The 18,283-nt window shown below is 52.9% G+C and overlaps 7 protein-coding genes across 7 annotated transcripts; 3 read left to right on the forward strand and 4 right to left on the reverse strand.

Annotated features, from left to right (window-relative positions):
- Positions 1–135: 135 nt before the first annotated feature.
- J4E78_010433 (uncharacterized protein) lies at positions 136–3,729 on the forward strand (the record flags this gene model as incomplete). The annotated part of the gene is made up of 1 exon (XM_049371011.1): positions 136–3,729. One exon carries the CDS (start codon positions 136–138, stop codon positions 3,727–3,729), a length of 3,594 nt encoding a protein of 1,197 aa, XP_049217270.1.
- Positions 3,730–4,069: 340 nt separating this feature from the next.
- J4E78_010434 (uncharacterized protein) lies at positions 4,070–5,377 on the reverse strand (the record flags this gene model as incomplete). The annotated part of the gene is made up of 2 exons (XM_049371012.1): positions 4,070–4,622; positions 4,791–5,377. The coding sequence occupies 2 exons, from the start codon at positions 5,375–5,377 to the stop codon at positions 4,070–4,072; spliced, it is 1,140 nt and encodes a 379-aa protein (XP_049217271.1).
- Positions 5,378–6,341: 964 nt separating this feature from the next.
- J4E78_010435 (uncharacterized protein) lies at positions 6,342–7,649 on the reverse strand (the record flags this gene model as incomplete). Its single annotated transcript, XM_049371013.1, has 1 exon — positions 6,342–7,649. The coding sequence occupies one exon, from the start codon at positions 7,647–7,649 to the stop codon at positions 6,342–6,344; it is 1,308 nt and encodes a 435-aa protein (XP_049217272.1).
- A 2,791-nt stretch (positions 7,650–10,440) lies between these two features.
- Positions 10,441–11,862, reverse strand: J4E78_010436 (uncharacterized protein; the record flags this gene model as incomplete). The annotated part of the gene is made up of 1 exon (XM_049371014.1): positions 10,441–11,862. The coding sequence occupies one exon, from the start codon at positions 11,860–11,862 to the stop codon at positions 10,441–10,443; it is 1,422 nt and encodes a 473-aa protein (XP_049217273.1).
- A 237-nt stretch (positions 11,863–12,099) lies between these two features.
- Positions 12,100–13,246, reverse strand: J4E78_010437 (uncharacterized protein; the record flags this gene model as incomplete). The annotated part of the gene is made up of 3 exons (XM_049371015.1): positions 12,100–12,152; positions 12,202–12,403; positions 12,458–13,246. The coding sequence occupies 3 exons, from the start codon at positions 13,244–13,246 to the stop codon at positions 12,100–12,102; spliced, it is 1,044 nt and encodes a 347-aa protein (XP_049217274.1).
- Positions 13,247–13,916: 670 nt separating this feature from the next.
- Positions 13,917–14,715, forward strand: J4E78_010438 (uncharacterized protein; the record flags this gene model as incomplete). Its single annotated transcript, XM_049371016.1, has 3 exons — positions 13,917–14,051; positions 14,151–14,395; positions 14,517–14,715. The coding sequence occupies 3 exons, from the start codon at positions 13,917–13,919 to the stop codon at positions 14,713–14,715; spliced, it is 579 nt and encodes a 192-aa protein (XP_049217275.1).
- Positions 14,716–15,999: 1,284 nt separating this feature from the next.
- On the forward strand, positions 16,000–17,246 carry J4E78_010439 (uncharacterized protein; the record flags this gene model as incomplete). The annotated part of the gene is made up of 2 exons (XM_049371017.1): positions 16,000–16,054; positions 16,237–17,246. 2 exons carry the CDS (start codon positions 16,000–16,002, stop codon positions 17,244–17,246), a joined length of 1,065 nt encoding a protein of 354 aa, XP_049217276.1.
- Positions 17,247–18,283: the final 1,037 nt, after the last annotated feature.

Here is an 18,283-nt window from a genome sequence, read left to right on the forward strand (position 1 = left end):
TTTTCCTTACCCTGCATATTTTCTTTTGTCGCTATCCTGAACCCTTGATTGTCTGCTTTATCAGGCCTTGATGTAAGGTTCGCGAGCATGAAATCTAAGTCTTGCGGTTGCCTTACTAGCAGATACTCAAGCGACATGGAGCCCCCAATTCCCCGCAATATCGACCTTGATCTGGATCGGGACACAACGAGACCGACTGCGTTGAAACGAAAGGGTTCAACACTGCAAACTTCGGTGGAGGTTATGAGATGCAAGTTCGGGAAGCCAGCGGGATCACCGGAGGGTGCTGGCGAGTTCAAGCCATCGAAAGATTGGACACCGATATACTATGCTGTCTACCACCAACGCGAGGCAGCGCTTTCACATTTCCTACGCGCGGGCGCAACACCGAATGATGTCGCTGGCTTGGGACTCCCACCGTTATGCATCGCCATCGCCAACGGCTACGCGAGTCTGGCGAGAATACTGTTAGATGCTGGTGCCGATGCCGATGCTGTGATCAAGACCAGCGGCGAAACAGCCCTTCACATAGCCGTCAAGAATGGCCGCAGCGATCTCATCGAACTTTTGATCCCATACGGACCCAGCCTCGAGACGAAGACGAACGACACCGGCGAGACACCCCTACACTACGCAGCTTCAAAGTCCGGATCGTTAGCCACAGTCATGACTTTGCTCAAACATGGCGCTAGCTACGAAGCGCTCAACGGTCTCGGCCAGACGCCCGCCGAAGCCGCCTTACACGCCAACAACATACAAGGCGCCGTAGCGATCATCAACGCCGCACATGGCAAGCGCAACAAGCTGGAGAAGGAGAGGGAGATGTTGCTGAAGCACGTGAAGAAGACACAGGGCCGTTTCTCCGTAGGCAATGACCTCATCGCGGATATCTTCGCCGCAGCTTGCGATTCAGAGTCCAACGTCCTTGTGGAGGCCATCAAGAGAGATGACGCGAGCTTGGTGGAGATGTTTCTAGAGAAAGGCTCGGATCCCGATCGCGAGACAGCCAACGGCCTTCGTCCCATCTTCGTCGCATTGGAATGTGCCGGTGCGCCAGTAATAAGTGCACTACTGAAGCGCAACCCGGATCTCACCATCCGCGACAGAAAGGGCCTTACTGTACTCCAGGCCACCTTCGAGAGCCCACTAGCCCAAGAGAAGGAGACCATGTCTATCATTCTGGGTGCTCTGCTTGAGCAGGGCGCTGACGCAACAGTGACATACCCGGACGGCAAGACACTGCTTCATCATGCCGTATCTCCTCGTTTCAGCCATCCTAAAATCGCGCTTCAGCTCATCGACGCTGGCGCTGAGGTCAACGCGAGGGACCAAGACGGCGACACGCCTCTCCATCTCGCAACGCACAGTAGAGTCTGCACAGAGCTGTTGCTAAGACAAAGAGCAAACGCAGATCTTACTAATGCTGAAGAGCTCACGCCTTTGCTCAATGCTACAACGAACAGTACAAAAGACCAGGAGCCAGATCTGGAGTCGCTCATCAAGGCATCTGACCTCCGCAAGACCAACATGAACGGACAAACAGCGCTGCATCTTGCCGCATCCAATGGATTGGAGGCGACTGTGCAGTCATTACTACGAGCCCGGGCAAACACCGCCATCGGCGACAAGGACAAGAACACGCCGCTTCTTCTTGCCGTAAAGCATCACCAATGGTCCATCGTACCACTGCTCACGATACCACCGAGCATCAACTCCTGGGATGAAGACGGCATGAGTCCTCTCCATCTCATTGCTTGCACTGTACCCAAAGCGCCGGCGACATGGAACGACATCGCCGCCATCGTTGGCCCCTTCTGCGATCGCGGCGTCAGCCGGACTACACGCGAGCGATCGGGTGCTACCCCACTCATCCTTGCCATCAAGACACTTCCCGAAGACGGTTTACCTGTGATCGAGGCCTTGCTAGCACAGAAGGCGGACCGCAAAGCGAGTCGGAACTGCGTCAACCACGAAGATCACAAGAAGCAAGATGCGCTGTTCTACGCGGTGACGACAGGCAAGCCCATCTTCGTAGATGCGCTGCTCAAGCATGGTGCCACATTCGACTTTGAAGACTGGGTGCCTGCCAAGAGCAAGTTGCAGCTTTCGGTGGAGGCCGATAAGCGAATTCTAAAGCTTTTTGCGCAGTACGAGTGGATGAAGCGCGCAGGGTTACTGCGAAGACGGCCTAGCAATCCTGTTGCGGAAGTCTCGTCTTTCTCCACGACGTTGCCTGTCAAGGACCTTGAGCAGATGGTCGCGATGGGTTTGGATGTGAATGCTTTACCGCGATCAGCCCTGGGCGTCTCTTTGATATGCGCGGTCCTTCGCCACATTACTCTTCAACCTCCAATGCCCGCGGAGTACGTCTTGAGCATACTCAATGTGGTTCTTGATGGAGGTGCGAACCCGAACGCGGGCATTCCTCGAAGCTCAATGCGTTCGTCGTCGCCACAGTCTGCGCCAGAGTCAACGCAGACCTCTGTTCTGACGCAGCATCCTCTCACCTTCTTGCTTGAAGAGTGCCCGGAAGTCGCATTGGATGTCCTGATGCTGCTGGTAGTGAAGGGTGCGCAGCTTACTATCGCATCTCCGTTTTCCAACGGCCGCTTACCACTTCACTCGGCGGTTGTGGCGCATCGCTTTGATGTGGTGCAAGAGTTCCTGCTGCACGGGGCGGACGTGAACAGTCTCGACAACAAGGGACGAACACCACTCTTCATGGCCGCTGAAGGTGGGGATTGGGAGATCTTGAACTTGTTGCTTCGGAGCGGCGCCCGCATGGACACGCTCGATGTAGAGAACAACACACCCTTGCACGCCGCAGCTGTCGGTGGCAATGACAAGATTGCCTCCTCCCTCCTCCTTGAAGGCGCCAAAGCAAATGTAAAGAACGTGGCAGGCCTAACACCCATGGCATGTGTAGGCGACAACTATTCCGAGGAAGGTCGGAGCCTAATCGTAGCCATGCTCAAAGAAGCCGAAGAGAAGGAGCAAAAAGACGAACAAGACCAACGGAACCGCATCGAAGCAACAGCCGCCCACGAAGCCAAGGTCCAGCAGCTAAAAGATGACGAAGCGAAAGCAAAGCTCCAACAAGAGCAAGATGCGCGCGTCCGCATCCAAAAAGCCAACGAAGAAGCCGCAGCCCAACGTCTCCCCCAGCAACAACACCAACAACAGTCCCTCCCCGCCCCAATGCCCACATCACCACCACAACCCACAACTCGCAAACCCTCCTTCCTCTCCCGGAAGACCTCCCTCTTCTTCAACAAGTCCAAAGCTGCGACCCCACAACTCCCTTCAGATACCCTCCCCAAACCAAAACAAGCATCCCTCCTCCGCCTCCGCATCAACACACCACCCACCAAGTCCCAACCTCACCCAAACTCCGACCTCACGCCACCCCCCGTCATCACCAACCGCGCCATCCCTTCCCCCCACATCCTCGCCAGCCCCGACTTCTTCAGCACGGAATTCAACAACATGATGGACCCAACACGGCCTGTTATCGCGTTGCCGGCGGCGATACAGCGGCGCACGACTGCGGCGAGAGTGGATAGTGGGTTGAGTGAGAGGCGGGGAAGTAGGAGTAGTAGTAGTGTGATGGGAATTTTGGATTTGGAGATTGTGAATGAGAAGTTAAGTAGTCCGAAGGTGGTTCAGAGGGAGAGTGGGGGGGAGTTGGCGGATTGGTTGGCGTTGACGAGGTTGATGGATGGGTTGTGAGAGGTTGACGTTCTCTTTTCTTGAGATTTTCACGACTTCTCTTTTTGTTTATACTAGATCTTCTTCTTTTTTACTTCTTTGATATTTTATAGCTTTCACGTTGGCGATATCCTTGCGGCATATCTTGGAGTGCGCTTTCCTTTGTAGTAGTGGTACTTGCCTGGAGGTATACGATGCTAGGATGTACATGTTGATACCCGGACTTTTGATTCTGTACAATACACTTGTTGACCAACTGTCCCAGTTGGTCGCCCTGTTGCAATTCAAGTGCGTACATCAATTGCTATTGAATCTACCCCGTATCCCAAGCGTTTGAACCTCATCTACGTATGCTGTGCTCTCATCCTTCAACCTCGTCTTCCTCATCGTCATCATCATCCTCTTCCCAATCAAACGAACCCTCCTCATCGCTATCCTCCAACAACCGATCAACAATATCATCCTGATTTTTCCACACCCGCTTCACAAGATCGAAAACCCAATCCGGTCTGACCTCCACCTTCTCCGCGGCCTTCTTAAACCGCTCCTGAACACACACCAACCCATTCTCCACGTCGTCATACGACGGCACTTTAGTCCTAACCATGCCGAGAACATCATCCTCAATCACAATATCCAATGTCTCGAGCTGAGCCTTTGAGATGTCGCGGAAGAAGTTGTTCCAGTTGCCGCAAAAAGCGTTGACAATAGTCAGGTGTTTGAGACTCTGATGGAAGTGGCTCAAACAGTCTTCGTGCCATAGAATACCATTTGCCGAGGCTTCGAATCGGGGATCGTATCGAATGGTTAGGGATTCAATTTCTGCTGCCTTCCCGTCCGGGATGTCTGGACCCGGCTCGTTCTCAGATCTGACCTGGTTAAAATTCAAAGTCAGGTCGCGTAGGCTGGGGAAGCTATCATTTGTTAAGAGTATTTCGGTGTGAAGTGGTGGGGGAGATGACCCGAAGGTATTTGCAAAGGTGGGTCTGTCGTCGATACTACTTGCAATACGTAGGAATCTCAACGATGGGTGGTTGAGACACAGCTTGTTTGTTTGTGTAAGAACCTCGTACAAAACGTACTTCGAGACGGAGGTCTTGAAGGATTGGAATACAATGGAAGGTACTGGCATTGCGAAGCTTGTCGGGTGGATTTCGGCTCGCTGGAGAGCTCGAAGTGCAACGTCAAGGCCGATCATCATCCCGTTGTAGGCGACGGCCTCCGAGTTTGCGTCTCTCTTTGAGCCCCTGGCGTAAGGGCTCCTGCATCCCTGCAAGCGGCCGTGCTCTTCACCAACTTCCTTGAACAGCGTTTCGTAACGGGTCCAGGTATCGATCTCGGGTTCGACGAAGGCGAAAGTATGTAATTGCTTAAATGGAGCCAAGCTTTTCGCGATGGTGGTTATCAACCCCTCTTTTGCTAAGACGTATTCGGCGACGGCGTCGTAATGCGCCCCGTACAATCTGGGGGATACGATGGAAGAGGTCCATACGTTGCCGAAGATGGACTTGTTTTCCTCTTTCAATTTCTCCCAGCGCGACTCCAGATCAGGTAGAACTATTGTTCTCAGCCAACCCACGTTCATCTCTGAAGAGGACTCGGGAAAGAGGTTTTGTGCGTAGTTCCTACTCCCAGCTAATCTGTGGTCTTCCATCTCTTCTGAAAGCATTGAAGCGTGCGCGAACCTCTCCAATAGGGCGGTTCTGCGTTGCATCCGGAATCTGTCCTGAGCCGATAACGTACGTTCTTGTCCCTCTTTGACTGCATTATTATGTCGATGATTTGCTTCGTCTCTGAGAGCGACAGGATTTTCGTGATAATCTTCATAACAGCAAGTCATGCGAAGAGACTTGATCGCCTGGGCTAAGGCATCCACCTTGCTGATTTCACTCAACGAACGAAGATCATGGGGACTACGAATATCCCAAGCCTATGGTAAGATATCAATGTCAGCTGTGCCGATCGTACTAGATGCCATCTCGCTCCCGGCGCAACTTGTCCTTGCGTCGAAGCTGGCGATGTACATACCTTTGCTTGAAGAGACTCGACGAGGTGTGATTGGGCACATGCTTTGAATCGCTTGTTCACCAGTCGCATCACCGCCATTGGCGTGCCACCAGCGACCACCAAGTCTGTAATGAGGTTTAGTAGCTCGTTCGGTAGACTGCCAAGGTGCGCTCTATCATCGCCGATGTCTGCCATAACCGCGTCTGTAGATGCGGCCATTGTCGGTCCTGGAATGCCCTTTCTGTATCCTAAGGATATTAAGTATAAGGGCGAAAAGTTAAAGTTGACATTGAAGAGTAGCGAAGTAGGTGGCACAGTACCTCCGCAGCAGTGGGGCTGTCTAGCGTGGTGCTAGCCGTCACGAGCAGACCCTAGTACCGAATCCTGAAGGCCTTCGCGTGCCATCGTTCAGTACATCAGCGACGCGACGTAACTGCTCGGGGACTTTGTTAGTCGTTTGAACACATATGGTGCATCGCAGTCACAGTAATGTATGTATTCATATCAATTCGTTGTCCAATATCATGGCTGCATACTACCGATGGGAACCCCACACTTTCGTAAATGCTCAATACGCCTGCAATGCCCAAACAGATACACGCCCAGCCCATAAATCTCTACATATTTCATACGCTCAACGCAGCAGGAGCCGCCATCTCCTGCGGTGGGATGGCCACAGTTGCTTCTGGCTCGACTTCAGGCACCTTGACGCGCTTGGCCTCAGGCTCGTCATCATCCCGTTCCTTGCGCTTCTCCTTCCGCTCGACAGCATCGCTTTCTGGATTTGCTGCTTCCTTGACCCGAGCGCGCTTAGAAGCGCGCGATTCGTTCTGCGGTATGCCGAGATGCTCGTCAACAACGTTGGCCTGCTGTAGCAAGTCGTCAAAGTTCTCCAGACCCAGCGCCTTGATGCAGTCCGTGTAGCACTTTGACTTGTTCATCGCCTGATACGCTTTCTCCTTCCCTGGTATCATCTGACTGAGCAGATACTTTGTGTTCCCCCACCGGTTCTCTACCTGTAGCGCGAAACGCATGTATTCGGTAACAACGGTCTTCCACTGCGACTTCCACTCGTGTGGCCCGCCTTCTGAGTCGGGTCGGAACACGCTGGGGTTCTTCTCGGCTGCGGTTGCGATCATTGCGCCGTCGACGTTAAACTCTTCCGCGAGTTTGAGGGCTTCGGTGCGCGATGTGACGTCGCCGTTCATCAGGCATGCGACGCCTGCTTCGTGGCATATCTCTCCGATCATCTTGAGCTGGTCTCGAATCGCGCGCTCTCTGGGTCGCATGGGTGTGGTTCGACAGTGCACCGTGAGACCCGTGATGCCGGTGCGCACCAGTCTCTTCACCAATGCTGCCGTCTCTTCTGGCGTGTCCAGAATCCTGATCTTGACGCTGATGCCGATCTCGAATGGCTTTCCCACTTCTTCCACGAGACTCGTCAGGATGTTACAAAGCAGGTCTGGTGTCTTGAGCAAGGCTGCGCCCATGCCGCCGGAAGTCGAGAATGGCTTGGGGCAGCCAGAATTGACATCAATGCCTGCAACATCCGCTGCGACCATCTTGGCTGCCTGAACTGCCAACTCCGGATTTGCCGTACCAATCTGGTATATGAGCTTTCCCTTCTCCAGCTCCGGATGTATGCGGTATAGAACGCTTTCGCGATTCTCGGGATCGAGGGTGGGATTTTTGATCTTCGAAGTCGGCAGGCGCGAGAACTCAAGGGTATTCGTGTGCGGGTTCAATCGCTTCGTGGTGCCAATCATGGCGCGATCGATGGTCTCGGGTCCCCAGACCAGGTCGGCGCCGTACTTCAGTGCGAGGAGGCGTGAGGGCAATTCGCCGGAGCGCACCATGGGCGCAAGCACCACTTTGCCACGGTAGTCGACGCCATTCTTGGGGATAGGGACGCGGGCGGGCTCGTTGGAAGCCATGACTCGTGTTATCGATCGTGATAGGGTTCGAAGCATAACATGCCTTCACAGGAAGAGGGTGGAGGATTGGGATGTGAGTGGGGAGGGAAATCGTAGCGGCGTTCTGAAAGTTCAGTGCACGTGCCTTCGTGGGTGGGGTTAGCGCGGGGGCGTCACTGCAGGTACCATTTGGCAGACATACAATCACCTCCCCTACCAACGCTTCACTACTGATATCACCTTCCAGACTAGATACTAATCATTCACATTTGGGTTTTCCGGGCCCTGAGAACTGCCACACGAGTTCTGACCGTTTAGATATCTTTCTAGCAATGGAGCATCAAAGCTTTGATCACTTGGATCATCCTTGATCTACCTATACGAATATGAAGTCTCTTCCTTCTACATTCCTCTCTCCCATCCTCCTACTAAATTCTTCATCAGATTCTCCGAGTGTTCCCTTCGTGTCTTCTTCCTCATCATCTTCATCTTCCGTGTCTTCATCATCTATGTCCTTTCTATACGTTATAAAGTCCAATCTTGGACGGCTCCGCGGCTCGTCCTCGTACACAGTTTCAGGCAGATATGCCTCCCCCACAAACTTCCATGTCTCTGGTTCATTGTTCCCGACAGCAGTATTCTTTCTGATGACGTGTAGTATCGGCGCTCCATTTAGTGCGACTAGCAAGTCACCTGGTCTTACACCCTGCGTCGTTGAGCTGAAATGGCCTTCTTTGGTTTCAAAGAACTGCTTTTGGGAGACCGTGCACATGGCCGCCAAGAATTTGTACGCATTTTCATGTCGGTGTGCTGTACTGAAGACCTGTTCGGAATCCTCCAGAAGACTGTGAGAAAGCGCACCTGTAATGTTTGTGTTGTTTCTGCAGAGCATGAATATATCGACTAATATTAGGAGGGATGGCCTACCTTTGGGTGATTATACCAGTGGTGGTTCTTCTCAGCTGTTGTCCCAACGCCCGAAAGTCAAGATACCAATCTTGCGTTATCGTCTCGTATCGATAACACTCTTGTTGATCGACCAGCATACGCCAGTATTCTTCGAGGGTGTCTTTGTCTCTGACTTCTACTTGTGGCCGTTCCTCACCACTTGTACATGTGCGCCCCAGCGTATGATGAGCGAGCGTCTCTTCCCACTTAGCGATACTTATCAGGTAGTCTCTCTCTTCTGATTCAGGCTCATGTGACGGATGTAGTGTCGGGCTAGGAGAAGGCATCATCGGAAACACCCTCACGACATCATCGAGTACCTGCCCTGTCAACACCAGCTGCTCTAGTCTCGAGCCGCCTAGCAACCGGTGGTATCGTTTCATACGTGCGTACCGAGACGTTCTTCTGTGGCTGGCGTCCATATGTAGATGCAAACGCTCGCAGTCGAGGAAATCTGGTACCCAAGACGGTAGATGCTTTCGCTCATCAATTCTGAATGCCCAGCTGAACCATCCCCATAGGAAACTGCTTCCCTGCTTCCAAGCTGTCTCCAGTATGAATTTGGTAAATCGAGTGAATAAGTCTTCCACCGAGACATAAGCGATGTTTGAATCGAGATAGGTATCTTTTAGATATTTCGGATCAATCAACCCTAACAACCCCAGAATGCGATCCTCAGGCCTGAGGTACTGTTGTTGTTGGGTAATCAACATGGCGAATGCCAGAACGTTGGCCTGATAGCTGTCTGCAGCAGGCCCTTTCCAGTTCCAAGCCGTATTCACCGTAGTTCGTAGATAGAATACCGTTCCATCTTGTCGTGATGATCTCGTTTCAACGCATGTAAATCCATCGGATAGATGTAAGAGATGCTCATATGTGGGAAGATCATCCTGGAGGGCCCAAAGGAGCCGTCCGTCTTTGATGGACGTCCTCATAAGTGTCCAGCTTAGCTTGCTGTCCCCGCAAAGAAAACTTATCTTTCGCGCCAAAGTTGCCTCTTGTACAATCCAAAGCCTTCCAAACCAGGCATTGAGGATGATATGATGGAGTGCGGCTTTCAATGAAACATCCAAGGTGTCGAAGTTTCTCTGTACGAGTTCATCGACATATTTTCCCGGTTTGCCGTGCCTTTCATCAGAGACACGTCGAAGAAAGTGAATGGCTTCGGGAATGTGTTCTTGATGCGCTGTAGTTCCGAGCCATACCCAGATCTTCTTCGCTTGTCTATACACCCGGTTCATTTCCCGGATCTGCACCATCTTCTCCATGTGGTCTGCCTGGTTGATGCAGATGGCGTCGATCCAAATCGGCCGCACTGGCGTAGCATTGTCGCGGCGTGCAAGATACGGTAGTGCAGTGTACAAATTACGATGCACTTGCGCTGCGCAGCCGTTCAGACGAATGTTGAGCAGTTCCGACGCAGAGCCCCAAACATAAGAGAGCGCATCGAATTCCAAGTCGGACTGAGCGAGGCCAACTGTTTGTATTTTCCACGTGTGGCCATAGGCGGTTTCGCTGGAGGCGGGAGTGAGAAGGCGAATAGAGCCTGCGGGTAACGGATCGTAAACGAAAGGTAGAGGTTCTGCCATGCTAGATACGGGAAGAAACAAGTGGAGTGTCGTGTTGGGAACTGGGCATCTGAAGTGCGGGGTGCGACCTCCGCATCCCGTGGAAGGTAGCACAGTCAACAACCATGTCGAGTAAGCTCGCACATTGTTTGCATAGACATTTGATTCGTTTAATGGTAGTATCTATGACACCCAGATCGCCCCTAGTATATCAATTAAGAAAGAAACTGAACAGGCCTGCAGCCTACATCAACATGAAATCATACAAGATATGTGACCTGGCGGCGATGTAGGCTCTAGACCTGTTCATTTTTCTTCTTACCGGTAAGTTCGTTCTCTGCCCAGAATTTGGCGAGCGCATCCATAATTTTCGGTGGATCGACAATAACAGTCTTTGCGGCGCCATAGAACAGTGCTTTCGGAACGTCTGTGATGAGCACAACCTCGTGCGGGCCTCCGCCATAACTATCAGTAATCTCCAAGCGCTCGAGATTGAGATTTCCGCAAAGCTCAAATATCGACTTGTATTTGTCGATGTACATGTCCGCGAACGTTACTTGGCGAAGTGTTTCTTTAAACAACGCGATGAAATTGAGTAGCCTCTGCAGGTGGTCGACTTTGGTGTCTCTGAATACGAGATTCGCCACAGTGGGTACGTCCATGGCTGATGGAAGCGGTCTGCCGCCGAGGGTACTTTGGTGAATGGAGCCGTCCAGAACGAGCGTATGTAACGCTGGAAAGGTGTCTCTGGTGATAGCCACGGTCGACAATGCTTGGGGTGGGTTTTGCTGAAACCCACCCTCGCCAAACTCATCTCGGAGAATCAGAACCTCGACTTCGTTCGAGATCTTTTGGATGACTTGTATCGTAGCTTGTATTGTGAAGCAATGTAATCCGTTCATCTCCGTAACAAGTTCGAGTCTCTTGGGAAGAACGATAGATTGCGCAAGGGTGCTGAGGAGGAGGTTTTGACCGATCTGAATGCCTGAGTGCTCATATATGTACCAAAATATGTCAACGTCCTCGATCATTGCCATTTCTCGAAAGACCTCGGTGAATCTGCCCGCGACTCTCCTGGCGCAGTAATGGATGTTGACGATATTTGGTAAAGCTTCCAGACACGATAGAACGAGTTGCCAAAGCTGACTGCTCCTAACAGCATCCTGGAGTGTACGTGCAGTACTGCTGTGATAGTCATCGGAAGACAACCATAGCTCCGGGTACCAATCGAGCTCGCTCTTGATGATAGCTTGAGTCCTATTCAAAAGACCAGCTTCGAATACGTCTTCGTGCTTATAAACTCCACCAGTTTCCACGTTACCAACCTCTGGCAGGAGGTGCTCGGTGTAGCGAGAAGTGACGGTCAGTTTTCGAGTCCACGGGGTCAAATCCTTGCAATTCGCTAAGGCCACGAGGTTTTCCATGCTCTGCTTCGAGCATAGGTCGAAGGTGGTCTCGTCGGTTACTTTTGCAAGAGCCCGCCACGCGTGGTTGTAAATGGTGCGGCTCACGTATCTAAGCGCGAGTTTGGAAGCGCGGGGTTGCCCGCTGCGCGTTTCTTGCATACATCGTCTGTTGAGAGATACCGTTGTTTCCGTCAGTGCGGGTTGCACTTCGCGTACCGCTTCGAGCAGGATCCTTTCGAGGAGTTCAGCTGGTAGTGACTCCAGCCGGCTCGTTGCCTCTGCGTAGCGAGGAGTCGACATGGTTGCGACCATTGAAGCTGGTGTCAGTTGCGAGGTCATGTAGCTGTCAGGGCGGGAGGTGAGCTTATTCAGTGTGCTGGGTGTCGAGTGTAGCTCAACTGTCGAGATCGCGCGCCTGAGGGAGGCGGCTACGTCAGGTGTGACCGTGCGCCTCCGCGGTGGAAGGAGCACCTCGTCGCACAGGCTCACCAAGATCACGCATAGAGTTAACACATTCAGCAGAAAGTCGATCGATGATCAATTACACCTCTACAACCTCGCCTTGACTGCCTCAGGATCTGCGACCTGTACCATGATTTTGCCTGCAGTGGTTAGAAACTTGACTCTACAATGCTGATTGGACGGGCTTACCGGTGTTCTTTCCCTCGAACAGTCCCACTAGCGCGTCCTCGGCCTTGTTGATGCCTCCTTGGATGATTGTCTCTTTCCTCTTTAGCTTGCCTTCTGAGAGCCACTGCGCGAGCTGCTTCCTGGCTTCGGCGTACTTGTCCGCGAAGTCAAAGACGACGAAACCCTGCATACGAATGCGCATTGAGATGATCATCATGTAGTTCTATGAATGGATTAGTAGGTTGATGCAGAGACTTAGTGACCGAACACAGCATACCTTTGGTCCTTGCGGCTTCTTTTTGTTGTATTCCGAGATCGCCCCGCACATGACGAAGCGCGCGAAAGGCTTCGCTCGAGAGAGAGCAAGATCAAGGATCTCTCCGCCTACATTGTCGAAGTACACATCGATCAGGCCCTTGGTTGCAGCCCTGAACTTCTTTGCAAACTCTGGGTCCTTGTAGTTCAGCGCCTCGTCAAAGCCGAGTTCCTCCTTCAACCATGATACTTTGCTGTCCTCACCAGCGAGACCGAGAACCTTGGCGCCCTTCAGCTTCGCGATTTGACCGACCACACTTCCAGTAGCGCCAGCTGCACCGCTGACGACTACAAAGTCTCCAGCTTTGACCTGGCCAATTTCTAGGAGTCCAAAGTAGGCGGTAAGGCCGGTCATTCCCAACACGCCCAGCGCATCGGTTGGTACAGCCCCCTCCGGCAGATCCAACGACTCAACATGCTTCTCATTCAGCACCGAGTACTCGGACCATCCGCACATACCAGTGGCGTAGGTACCAACGGGGAACTTCTTGCTCTTACTCGCGACGATAAGGCCAATACCGCTACCACGCATGACAGCACCAATCTCGACCGGAGGAATGTAAGAACGTGTTGGGTTCAGCCAGCCGCGCATCGCCGGGTCAAGTGATAGGTAGAGTGTCTGGAAAAGCACCTCGCCATCCTTGAGTGATGATGCCGATGGAACTTCCTGCTGCTTTGGTGTGAAGGTCTTGCCGGCGACAACAGCGTCGACTGGTCGTTCAGCGAGGTGGATAGATGTATATGAAGGCATGTTGATGGATATGGTGGATTGATGGCAGACTTCTGAGCGCTTTGGTTGACTTTCACGGTCGTGATCCGGGAGAGCAGACGAAGAAGCAAGGTTCCTTTGAATGGAAATGGATGGTATGAGAAGTCAAAAGTAGAGACAGCTCGGTCGCGTTTGTAGTTCGTGTCCGCACAGATCCTCCACAGGTGTTCTGCGGAGAAGATACCGAGGCTCGGGTGGCCGTTTCCCGATTAGGACCGCTACGAAATCCAAGGGCCGAACAAAGGATTCTCAACGGCCGTAAGAGTTACTAATCTTCATCACGCAACGACCCATTGCGTGTGTGTCCAGAGCTGACATTCTCAGACTTTCAGGCATATCTTGAGATGCTCCATAACTTGAGTGAAACTCTACTAGAGTGTCGATGGCCTGCTTCCGTGGGCGCATGTTCACGTCAACACGTGCATGAACTGGTCACCTTATTAATATGATGATAATTTGCGGAACAGAACTATAGACCATTCCCTGCACGTGAAACGATTTCATGGAGATGTGACTTGCAGATGCGATGATCGTTAAGTTCAAGAGCAAGCGACCGCAGATGCCAAGCCACTACTAGCGTCTGACTAAGCGAATCTCGAGCTCAGCATCATCGCGAAACCCAGCGGTACCAACGACCGCCAGCAACCTCACGATGCAGTCACTACGCAGAACAGCAGTGGCTGCTGCCCGGACGAGCCGCACCTCACTCCCGCGCCAGCCGCGCCGCTTCGCACACGATGAGCACGCTCACGGCCACCCGACCCCAGCCGCCGACGAGCCCATGGGCGTATGTCAACCGCCCTTTACCCCTCCCAGACGGACCTGGAATTCTGTCAAATGGTCGCAGCACTACACGAAGAATATTGCTGACTCAATTGGCATGTAGTATGGCTTCTTCATGACCATTGGCGTCATCCCCGTCGGAATCGCCGTATACGCCTTGTCGCGACCGGACGGCGAGAACAACGAGCCCTACATTACCCGTATGATCTCCAATGCTACAGCTGGGCTACACGAGAAGTGGACTTCGCAGAACGACCACCACGTGCGCATGATCGAGCAGGCGGGTGAGGACAGGGTGCTGTTCGCGAACACACGGCCTCAGGAATATGTCGACATGAAGTTCCCAGAGTACGTATACCCATAATGCGGCACGCAGCCCTATAGGAGGAGGAATTTTGACTTGGGATGAAGGCGGTTCAGCGCACATGGAGGGGGGATTGGTACGGAAGTCTCAGGCTAACGAATGCAGGATCATGAACGTCGGATCGCCATACAACGTCCCCGCCGGAAGCCAAGTGCAAATGGACAAGGTTATCGAGAAGTACAAGAAGCTGGCGTACGAGGACAATGAGCGCAAGCTGGAGAAGTTGAGGAATAACGACATCTCGTCCGAGACGCCCGTGACAGGCCCAAAGACTCGCGTCAAGAAGGCGCCCGACATGTTCTAGATAGAGATGAATTTGGCTCGCTAGATGTACATACTCAGGGAATGATATCCGTTTCATTTGTAGTGTCTGTTACTGTGCTTTGACAGTCGGTCTTTGGTATTCAGTATCGCATCGCTATTCCACCATTGTTTCCTGGCCGCCCTGAATCATTGTCAGACAGCCTACCTTCGGTCTATACGGTGAAAGGCACACGATCGACCAAGAAACTGACTTGTCCATGACCACATCAACCTCAATCTACGGAAACATGTTTCAAACATACACCACTAACGAAACCGTCTTTTGAAGATGTCTCTGGTCTTAGCGTGCTGCGCTCTGCCCTCAGCGGTTGGGTCTATTCATAGAGACAGTACCAGGCCCATCTGCATGGAGGGTGGCGGCCGTTTTTACAAGTGAAAATCATGTCCAACCATGTTACACAGTGACTCCCAGCACAGTCATGCTGGGGGCGGTGAGGCTCAGCCACGTTGGTAGTGCAATGTGGGGTATACAGCCTGCGATATTGTTGTGACGGAGCGGGCAGGCAGACTTGCGGGTTACAGCAGGCACAATGTTTTGGTACATGAGCATCATTGTGATGGCTGCTGGCTTTCGTGGTGGTAATTCGGTGCGATAGCATCGAATCTTGGAGTACCAAGGACTCCCCAGCATACTCGTAAGCATCGCAATATCCCGGCACGAACGCGTTCATGCTGACGAGCCTAGCAGTCTTACGGTGTTTCGTGCGGGAAACGCACACGTCACGTTCCGTAGGGCAGTTGCTAGGGTTCCGCCCCACTTGACAGCGGGTTCCTGAACGGGGATCATCGCTGATTGGCGAACCGCTACACCAGCATTACCAGACCACGATGAATCCAAGGTGAAGTGAAGGGGAGGTTTGTAGGCGCTTCAAAGGGCTAGACTAGTGTTCACTGCAAAATGCATTGCTTTTGACTTGGCCGCTCCTGTTGCTCGTCGAACCACGACCGTTTGGAACCTCATCCGCCCAACCTCGCCGCCTGCCAGATACCAACGAGTGAAGAACAACAGAGGTTGCTAACAATTTGTGAAGATCCGCCGGAGCACGACAAGACCATCAGCAAGGTATGAGTCCCCCTCAACCCAGTCATCTGTTGGTGGTGCGCAATCTCCGCTAGATTGCTGCAGTTGCATTCTTTTTCGTGCCTTTTCGTAGGCAATTGCTGAGCAGCAGCACTGGATCTTGGATCTTGGTCGACGGCTCTCGAAAAACCAAAACTAATCCAGAGACAGATGTCCAGTCCTGCCGCATTGCGCACTCGAAGCATGCCGCTCCTTCCCTTTCGCAGAAGGAAGGTAGTCGCGGCCGCTACGGCTCCAGGTAAGTTAGCGCTAGGGTGGACCCCTGGCGTGCCCAAACACAGCGCATCACCCATCGTCCTGATTGACGCGCCGCATAAACATCTTTCCTGTCCGCGCTGCGCTGCACAATTGCATTGTTTGGCCCCCCGATGCCGCTTCCTGAAACGCGCCTTCACAACGTTGGATGCTAACCCTCTCAAGACTCGGCCCCATTGCTCCCCGAACTCAACTTCACCGCCCGCAAGAGGAATGACATGAACGGGTCAGCTTGGACCACCGACGACACTTCTCGCACTGCGAACGCCGCACCAGCACGCACGACCTCGACCACCACCATGCCCTCGTACACATCGCCCCGCAACGTCTCAGGCCCGCTAGCTGTCGACAAAGCCGCCATGGCTGCCGCCGCCGATGAGAACAGCCCGTGGGCCCGCCCCAACCACTACAGCACCCCCAACTCAAAGACGTCACAGTATATTGATAAGATCACCCAAGAGAACGACCGCCTGCGACGAGAACTCAGGGCCGAGAAGCTCGCAAGAGAAGATGAGGCCAAGCGTTGGTCGGCTGCGCAAACCAAAGCCGAAGACTCCCGCGCCGAGCACCAACATCTCCAAGTGCTTGCCGACACCAATGCGCGAGCCATAGAGCGGAAAGACCGGAAGCTCGAAGAACTCAAGGCCACACTCGACGCCGAAATACAAAGAAGGAAGTCCGCCGAACAGCGAGCCGAAGAAGCGCTGCGGATGCTGGGCGACACACGATCCGAGACGCAACGACAGCTTTCGCAAGCATACGAGATGAGGGGCATGGCAGACACGAACCTCGAAACAGCACGAGACGGCTTCAAGCGCATCACCGACGGCTACGAGAAGAAGGTCCGCCAAATCAACGACGAGCTCAACGAGCTACGGAGAAAGCGCCTCGAAGACGCCGACAAGATCAAGCGACAAGCCATCATCAGCGACCAGCTGCAACACGAATCTTCGCGATCCACACGGGCCGAGGCCAAGCTGGTCAATCTGATGGAGGTATACAAGAAGGAGCACCGGAAAGAGATGGATGGTCTCATACAGGAAGCAGAGAGGCTGCGACGCGCACTGCCAGAGAAGGAGCGCGAGGCACAGAAACTTGTCGATTCGTTGGAGCAAACCCGCGATAAGATGCGATGGGTCATGACTCAACATGAACGGCAAACTGGGGGGAAATGAACGCCTCATCGCGTACTCCACACGTCACCCAACGACCCGGTAAAGGGGGCATCGAGCGAGACGCGATATAGGACCGAGCCAGCATGCGCACCAAGCACGATCCGGCCTCTGCGGTCCCACACAATACGACTATAATGACCAAGCTTTGTTTCCTGGGCTAAATGGCAATCTGTAATATATTTGGATATGGCGTTGAGGTTTGGCATACATCACCACATATGCTGGGATGAATAGGCGTTTATTGGAGATCGTAGTCAGGCTTGACATTCTGACATTGCACGCGCCGGACACTGTTCGGCTGTATTCCGACCCAGCTATCTCACTTAATTCATCCGTGTATTTGCATGTCTCACAGTACTAATCAGTTTAACTTCCATGTCTATTGCTAACACTCAAATCGTGAACGGGTCACTTCAACAGGCTGCGATTGATTTTGCCGTCGCCCGCCGTTGCGTCAGCCGCTGCCCACTCAAGGGCGCTCTTTCCTGGACCCTGAATCGCCAAGCAAAGCTCCATCGGCCCCTTCCACGCTCAGTTCTGTTTACATCACATTCGAAAACGTCGTCACAGCGCGAGATGGCGCCATCACGTCAATCCCACAGGAACTCAGAGTATCGTTGGTGCGCTTCAATGTTTACGGACTCTCACAATCGTCGGCGACCTGCACTTAACGAATCGCTCTTTCACTCTACAGTGTTCACTGAGGGCATGACGGTAAGAGTAGCCACATCCAAAATAGGCACTCACTGATCACCAAGTTGACACACGTAGATTGAGCTCGAGTCTACCGCTCACACCAACACTAAGCCACATGGAACCGTCTGAGTTGAATACAGATCCACCAATCCAAGTACAAGTACAACGTTACTGGACAACAATTGAAAATGCAGACAAACAACCCCCAAACGCAAGATGCGGAAGTCACTCTACGCGCGCCATGACGACCGCCGGAAAGTACGCGAAGGCTCAAGTTCGGAAGTTACGTTCGTCCTGCACAGCGATCAGTCAGTGCCACAGCGTCACCTCAGTGTATACTC

This window comes from Alternaria triticimaculans, assembly GCF_023758025.1.
Source record: "Alternaria triticimaculans strain BMP 0046 chromosome Unknown scaffold_32, whole genome shotgun sequence".
Lineage (NCBI taxonomy): Eukaryota > Fungi > Ascomycota > Dothideomycetes > Pleosporales > Pleosporaceae > Alternaria > Alternaria triticimaculans.